General features: G+C 45.0%; 1 protein-coding gene across 1 annotated transcript; it reads left to right on the top strand.

Moving 5' to 3' along the window:
• The first annotated feature begins 545 nt into the window (after nucleotides 1-545).
• On the top strand, nucleotides 546-7,434 carry znf512 (zinc finger protein 512). The gene is made up of 15 exons (XM_076013090.1): nucleotides 546-906; nucleotides 1,904-2,173; nucleotides 2,259-2,317; nucleotides 2,480-3,000; nucleotides 3,257-3,325; nucleotides 3,608-3,712; nucleotides 3,821-3,945; nucleotides 4,035-4,121; nucleotides 4,219-4,317; nucleotides 4,401-4,568; nucleotides 4,925-5,122; nucleotides 5,222-5,323; nucleotides 5,470-5,532; nucleotides 5,711-5,809; nucleotides 5,902-7,434. The coding sequence occupies exons 2-15, from the start codon at nucleotides 1,937-1,939 to the stop codon at nucleotides 6,520-6,522; spliced, it is 2,553 nt and encodes an 850-aa protein (XP_075869205.1). The 5' UTR covers nucleotides 546-906; nucleotides 1,904-1,936; the 3' UTR covers nucleotides 6,523-7,434.
• Nucleotides 7,435-7,576: the final 142 nt, after the last annotated feature.

The raw sequence follows: 7,576 nt of genomic DNA, 5'->3' as shown, positions 1-7,576 counted from the left end.
ATGACTTCGCAGCAATGGATTGTTCATCTTGCAGCTGAGAGTTGAAATCGACAACAGTTATGTTGTTTTTTTTCCCGGACGTTCCAACCCCTCTGACCGGAAGCCCTTGCCTGTTGACAGCTGTTGCCTTCACGGACTGCTTTTATGGTGTCCAGCTCAGCACTTCCTTTTCTAAGTTATGCCTTAAGCTTAACACAGGAGAGAAAAAAAAAAACTTTTGACTGCCTTTCGCACATCTGCTTTGATTTTCTTTTTGTTGTACATAGATTGATTTGAGTGTTTTTGTAACTATAGTTTATTTTTGTACTGTTTTTTTTAAGCACTTCAACAGTGTAGTTTCCCAACTTGGGATCAATACAGTACTTTTTATCTATCTATCTATCTATCTATCTATCTATCTATCTATCTATCTATCTATCTGTCTGTCTAAACACTTTGTGACAGGAGCTCCAACACATTTTCCTTTGGGGGAGGGGGGCGTAATTTGAAGGATTCTATTATTTCCGACGGTACATGAATCCACCGGCCGCAGACGCAGCACTTTCTGTTGCGAGGAGGAGGAGGAAGAGGAGGGCGTTCCTCCGATGGAACACAAAACGCAGCTACGAGAACCAAACGATGGCGCACGTGCCGCCGCCTTGCAGTAGCGCGCGCTGAGCACCTGAGCTCGTGCCGTGCCGTGCCGTGCCTCAGAATTTACACCCGGGCTTGAACGAACCCGTCTGGCCGGCCAACCGTTTCTGGATGCTTCTGGTTGCCTCTCCCCGGTCCTCGCCACTGACTTGGAGGAGGAGGAGGAGGAAGGAGGTGGGAGGGGAAGGACAGCGAGCAGGAGGAGGAGGAGGAGGAGGGAGGGAGGAAGGAGGCAGGCCAGAGCTCGAAGACATGGAGGCGAAGGACGCGACGGTAGGCTGCTGCCCCCCTGCCTCCCTCGACAGTCTCTTCCCACCGTTAGCAGACAATGGAAAGCCGACAGGTCACCGCCGGAGTGCGGCTTCGTTAGCGAGCGAACAGCCGCTCCGCTTTTAGCTGCATTCAGCTGCAGAATCTGTCGTCCTTAAAAGCATTTACAGCGTTGTTGCTGTTGTTTTTGCTGCTGCTGCTGCTGCTGCCGCCGCTGCTGCTGCTGCTGTTTTTATCCACAGCTGTGATAAGCGTGGTGTTACTGAAGCTGTATGTCCCGTGCTAGTTAGTTAGTTGGTTTGGTTGGTCATTTATTGAACATGTTATATTGAGCAATACAATACAGGCAGATCAAAGATAGCAACATCATCAGCTAAAAAAAAAAAAAAAGAAGAAGAAAAGAAGAAAAAACAAACACATAACAATAAAAAAAACAATATTTCTGCCTGAAGTCACTTTGTAAATCAACCTCATGTTCAAAAGGAATAGGAAGAAGTCGTGAATAACTTTTTCCATCTGTTTTGAATATATACTGCAAAGAAACAAAATAGCTCATTAACCTTGCATAAGAAATAGGTGCATTAGACAAATTCAACAAAAGCCAACAAAATAAGACACAAGCCATCACTGCTCCATGCCATATGATCGCAGGAGTTACCTTTTATACGGCCTCTTCAAATTATATGCGTTCTTGCAAGTTTTAATCTCATCACTGCGACCGGTCCACAGGAACCAATAAGTCATGTTGCACTTGAACTTGAAGATGTCACTCACTTGGGAGGTACGTCAGTCACGGTAAAACAACAACGGGGGAACTGGAGTGAATATCAGTGGGATTTTTTTTTTTCTCTCAAAGCATCAGTGGAACTTCTGTGGAATCAGAGAGAGGCTTGTTACTTTTTTTTTAATGTATATGCAAGTTTTTTTTCTTTTTTTTCTTTTTAAGCAGTTCTGCATAATATCTCCTACTGGACGGTAAATATGAAGTTTCTCTTTGCAGTGGTGACTCCCACAAGCAGCTGACCATCCTGGAATGTACTGTGAAGACAGCGGAGGGGATATGTCGCCGTTGTATGTGCCAAGGAAAAGGAAGTCTGCGCTATCGCAGTCCAAGTCAGGCTCAGGTAATAGAAAGCCATCAATATCACTGATATCTCTGTTTTTTTCTATCCTAACATCGATGAGTTTGTTTGATAAATTTGCTTGTGGTCCAGCTGTAAGACATACACCAGACCAAAACTGTGAAGTAGACCCCATCACGCACCCCAAGGTAGGACACCTGTGAGCTAATGAACTAAAGCTTCCTGGTTAAAGGTCTACAAACTCCCCCAATGACTTATTTTACTTTTTTTTAGGATGGTAAGCCTCGGCCCAACAACTCTGCGAAGGTGAAAAGAACTTACGGTAGAAAAAGGTATAAGAGACAATTGGCAAATCTGCCAAGTCATCAATCAAAATCAAAAAAAAAATATTTATAGCTTTAAAATAATTCCTGCTTTGCTGCACTATTGTGTATCAGCCAATTTTAGCTCTGAAAACGAATGTTGAACTTTTTTTTTTTTTTTTTTTTCAATAGGTATGAGGAGCTCCAGAGTGTTTCCTTTGGAGCTGTGGATTACCCCACTACCAGCTGCTCTGTCAGGCTGACAGACCTCGGCTCGATGATCCCACCTACTGCTAGACTGCCTCCAAGACTGATGGCAAAGGATATGTGGCCCCAAGGCGCTGAGGCTGACAGGGAGCAGGCCCAGCCGCAGGACCAAGACTGGAACAGCAGCATGGACCAGGGCCCCGACACGTGGGGCCCTGGTACAGACAGGCAACGGGAGGAGCTGTGGAATTCTAGCAGAGACCAAGCAGTGCATCCCAGTCAAGATCAGGCATGGGGTTCAGCCGGGGACAGCAGCCACCACGGTAAGGCAGACCAGGCCTGGGAGAGGGCTCAGTCCAGAGGGGCTGAGGAAGGCTGGGCTGCTGGCAGAGGCCATGTCCACAATCAGACCTGGAACCCGGGCAGGGATCCAGAAGCAGCCGGTCGGGGTCAAGACCAAGTCTATAGAGACCAGGACAGAGACAGGGGCCCCGTTTGGAGACCAGGTAGGGATTTAAATTGGTAAATCAACATCTACACAATGAAGGACCAATTATTTTGTGTGTTTTAAAAATTTATAGCTGTCTATTTATTGCAGTGAGTCTGAAAGCAAAATTCCTTTAATCTTCCATTCTATCTTTATGAAGACACAAAATTTATTTGCACACTAAATATTTGTGACTGATGTATTTCAGATTTGCCTTTTGATTCTCACTGCGTTTTTGTTTTTTTATTGTATTTTTTTTTTTTTTTTTTTTGAAGATCTCAACATGAAGAAAGTCGAGCGGGTGGAAACAAAGAGAGGGTCATCTGCTAACAACCTCCAGTCCAGTAAGTTAGAACCCAGTCTGCGAACCCAGTCATGACCTTTGACCTGTGTTCATTTTCCTAAATGCTGCAAGAAAGAAGAAGGCAGATTTAACTCTGCCGTTCTTAAAATGAGTGCTGGCAAAATAAATTAAGGATGGACTTTTGTCATTTGTAATCCAAGTATACATTGGAGAATAACCGACGGAATGAATCATAATTCTACACTCTAATAAAAAAGAAAAATTCGATATTCTTCAGTGTCTTCTTTTGTATTGCTGTTTTTGAACCAATGTCATATTTCAGGTTCAAATGGAGACATTGCCAGTGAGGGTTCGTTGGCGCAGCCTGGCGAGGAGCACAAGCCCGTCGTATTCTCCATCAAGAAGGAGCCTCCCAGCTATCCTTCAGGTTGTACAATATTTAGGCACCATAACCACATGTCAGGGATGTCACATGGCTTTTCCACTGTGTAAGAATCTAGCTTTTTTCTTTCTTGTCTTTGTTGCCGTCCACCAGGGAGCCAAGAGGAGCGTTGGCACCTCCAGATCGTGGCCAAAGGCAGGGTCCCCTGTCCCAAATGTAAAAGTGTGAGCAGAAAGACGGTGGAGGGGCTGAAGAAGCACATGGAAAACTGCAGACTGGTGAGCACCCAGCAGTTTGTCTTTAAAAGCATGTGCTGGTTGGTAAGACTGTGGCATGTGTGGGACGGCTCTCCTCTGTTTTTGGGCAGCAACCTTTCACCTGTCAGCACTGCGGGAAGCAGCTCAAGTCTTCCACGGGGATGAAGTATCACATCATGGCTGACCACAGCCAGCTGGTGAGAGCCCTGGGCCCGGCCCGCTTTTTTCCTCAGTCTGACCAGTCATTGCAGTGTGCACCATCCCGAGACGGCGCTCTCTGTTCCCCCACTGTAGCCCTCATCGGACGACACCAAAGATCTGGACAACCGAGTCGTCAAGGACAAACTGCGCAAGATTCTGAAGAGGCTGGGCAAGTTAAAATGCTCCCAAGAGGTAAACTGATTAACAAAAACAACTTTTGTGTTGGTGAAAGATCCAATGTGCTGTACTTTATTTCTTTACCGTCTTCCCTTCAGGGCTGCAATGCTGCCTTCAGCAGCATCATGGGCTACCTGTACCACATGAAGAAGTGCGGGAAGGAGGAGTCAGAGCTGGAGAAGATGCTGCTCAGCTGCTCCCACTGTGGGAAGAACTACAAGTCCAAGGCAGGTCTGGAGTATCACCTGAAATCAGAGCACGCTCCCGTAAGTCCGACTGTGTTTTAGCACGTTGTAGGGCTGGTAACATTCCTCAGAAATTACATTAGAATTTTGGTCTTAAAATTTGGCCGAAATATCGAATATACATTTTTTATTATTATACATTTTTTCCCCCCGGAGGAAATTACTTGTTATTGTTACAGTACACCATTATATCCACCAGAGGGCGCACACCGCCAAATGTCAAGAAAAATTACCAATGGCCGTCAAACACCGATTTATTTTCTGTTTTCTGGTATTTATTTACCAGCCCTTGCACGTTACATACTCCCTGTGACCGGGCCACATTGGATCAGGTCTTTCTTTTAACTGCCCTCTAAGCGCCATCCTTTGACTCCCAGACACCCAAGAAGAGCGAGGAGGCTGAAGCCCTGAAAGCCCAGCAGGAGGCCGACCCCGAACGGACAGCCAGCGGCAGGGTGCAGCGGGCCTCCGCCCAGGTAGCCAACTTCCAACTGGCCGAGATTGCCAACAACGATCTTCCTAAAGACTGGCCCAAGAGGAAGTTCCAGTCAGACCTGGTGCCCGATGACAAAAAGGCAAGAGAGGGGAAAAAAGGGGGTCACAGAGTGGAATGTGTGAGTTTGTGGTTTGTTGTCTTCCATGCGGTCTTTATTCATCGACGGTGTTCTTTCCAGCTGAAGTACGCTCGACCCGGCCTTCCCACCTTCAGCCAGGAGGTGCTGAGGAAGTGGAAGAATGAGGTGAAGCTGCAAAAGAAAGTCCCGTGTCCCAACCAGGTAGGAGAGACGACATAGCGGAAAGTCAAGACGGTACAGGAAGTCCACAGAATAATGTTGTTGTATTATGTATATGTTATAACAGTTTAAACTCAGCAAAAGTAATATTTTGCCCAATAAAGTCCAATAAAGTTTCTTAATTTTAGGGTTGTGGCTCCACTTACACTAGTGTGTCAGGACTAAAAGCTCATCTGGGACTCTGCACAAGGGTAAGTTCTGTTTTGGGGACCGAGCCTTCTTCTGTCTTGTAATCAAACAAGCAGTAAATCTAACTCAATAAACATTTTAATGAAAAAAAAAAAAAAAGATTTTAGTAAATCCAGATCCAGTCTTTTTTGTTGATCATGGTAATAAAACATGTACTGAGTGTTTGTGCTTTGACTTCAGGGTGACTTTGAAGTGGGAAAATACAGATGTTTGATCTGTAACAAGGAATTCAACTCGGAGAGTGGTGTGAAATATCACATCAACTCAATCCACTCACAGGTGAACCCTTCCGGCGTCCTCCGACAACAGTGATCAGGATCTCTCCTTCTGTTTCGTGGTCTCAGTGTCTCTTCACTCTCTTGTGTTCTCAGGAGTGGTTCGTGACAAACAAGAAGGCCTTCAAGAGGTTTGAAAAGTTCCTCAAAAACCAGCCCAAGGAGTTTGCTCCTAACACAGACAAGCAGTTTCTGGATCAGTACCACCAAAACCACCTCCAGCAACATCACCACCACCACCACCACCACTGTCCTCATCAGCAGCAGCATCACCATCACCATCACCATCATCAGCAGCAGCAGCAGCATCAGTTCCAGCACCAGGACCTGCAGCAGCCCCTGCAGCCACTGCACCACCTGCCATACCTCCACCCTCAGCAGCAGGACCTCCCACCACAGGTGGGCCCTCAGCTGCAGCAGCCCGTGCTCCGCTACACCCCCTTAGAGCCTCCACCCGGGCCTTTGTGGGTGGAACTGGACAGCAGAGAGGTGGCGCCCGGGCCGGAGCAGGCGCCCATTGAGGTGGAGTGCAAGGAGGACAGCATCCTTGTGGAGGAGAAACACCAGGAGAGAGGGAGGCTCGTGGGGAAGCACAAGGACTGCTTTGCCTTCAGCGGCGGCAACGGTGGCGAAGCACAGGCGGATCAGTGGAACCTGAAGCAGCCGCTTGGTGTGGGGGTCCGCGCCAACGTCAGGAAAAGGCAGAAAAACATTTAAAAAGGCCCCAAATCTGAGATCCTGCACAAGACCGACATCAGTATCGAAGGTGGAGGACGAGCTGCTTGATGGCAAGTGATGACAGAAACTCACTCACTGTGTCGGTGACGATATGAATAATGTCTGGTTTAAAAGCTGTTTTGTCCGTGTGTAGAGACAGAAATGTAGTCAACTGTTTCTCAGTGTTTGTTGTCTCTGACTGTAGACGTGCTCTTTTTTGCTATCCAGCATTTGATAAACCTTCTTGTGACTAATGTTCATTTTAAAAAGGGGAAATGTGAAGCGAGGAACCGTGCTTGGGATGATCATCGTCTTTAGAGGTTAAATAATATTAGGGTCATTTTTACAGTAAAATGAATTAATTCTTGTAAATTAAATAATTTAAATACTTAATTAGATATGAAAATAATAATAAAAAAAAGACTTTATACCTGTGAAAAGAAAAGACTGTAACCTAAAAAATAAATGTCACTCATCCCGAATGATTGGTCATTAATTATATTAGGGTATGCTGTAATGGTTTGACAACAGTTTTTCAAAGAACTTTTTCTTTTATGAATGTATTTTGTTATTGTTTTAATTCCTTCTGCCAGTTTACTCTTTAAAATTGTTATCTTTTTAACTCTGTCCAACATACTAAAAAAAAGAAATCCATAGTAAACAGCAGTGTTGATCAGTCTACATCTACAGAGATGTACATGGTAGATGAATCTGAAGCTTGCCTGTTTCTAGTCCTAAAAACCAAATCTAATTTTCTGTAGAAAATATTGTGCACAGATTCCTAAATGGATGTGATCGTGAACAGCTAATAAAGATAATAAAGTTAGTTAGAATGTATATTATATATGTTTTCACAGAGTTTGGATAAACGTGTTCTCAGCCAACCTCTCATAAACACTCTTTGTTTTAAAATGGTTATTTATTGTTCTTTTGTTTTTAGAAGAAATGCACTAGCAGTTTTATAACTACGGGATATAATAGTTTTAACTTGTGCGCCTTTAAGTTTCTGTGATTTCAGCAATGTTAGGATGACCAGCTGCAGCTCATGTTTATG

Source organism: Nelusetta ayraudi, unplaced genomic scaffold (genome assembly GCF_046127955.1).
Source record: "Nelusetta ayraudi isolate G7.1 ecotype Tasmania unplaced genomic scaffold, CSIRO-AGI_Nayr_v1 ptg000140l, whole genome shotgun sequence".
Taxonomy (NCBI): Eukaryota; Metazoa; Chordata; class Actinopteri; order Tetraodontiformes; family Monacanthidae; genus Nelusetta; species Nelusetta ayraudi.
Note: the sequence above shows the minus strand (reverse complement) of the source record. Positions and strands in the feature narration are given on the sequence as shown.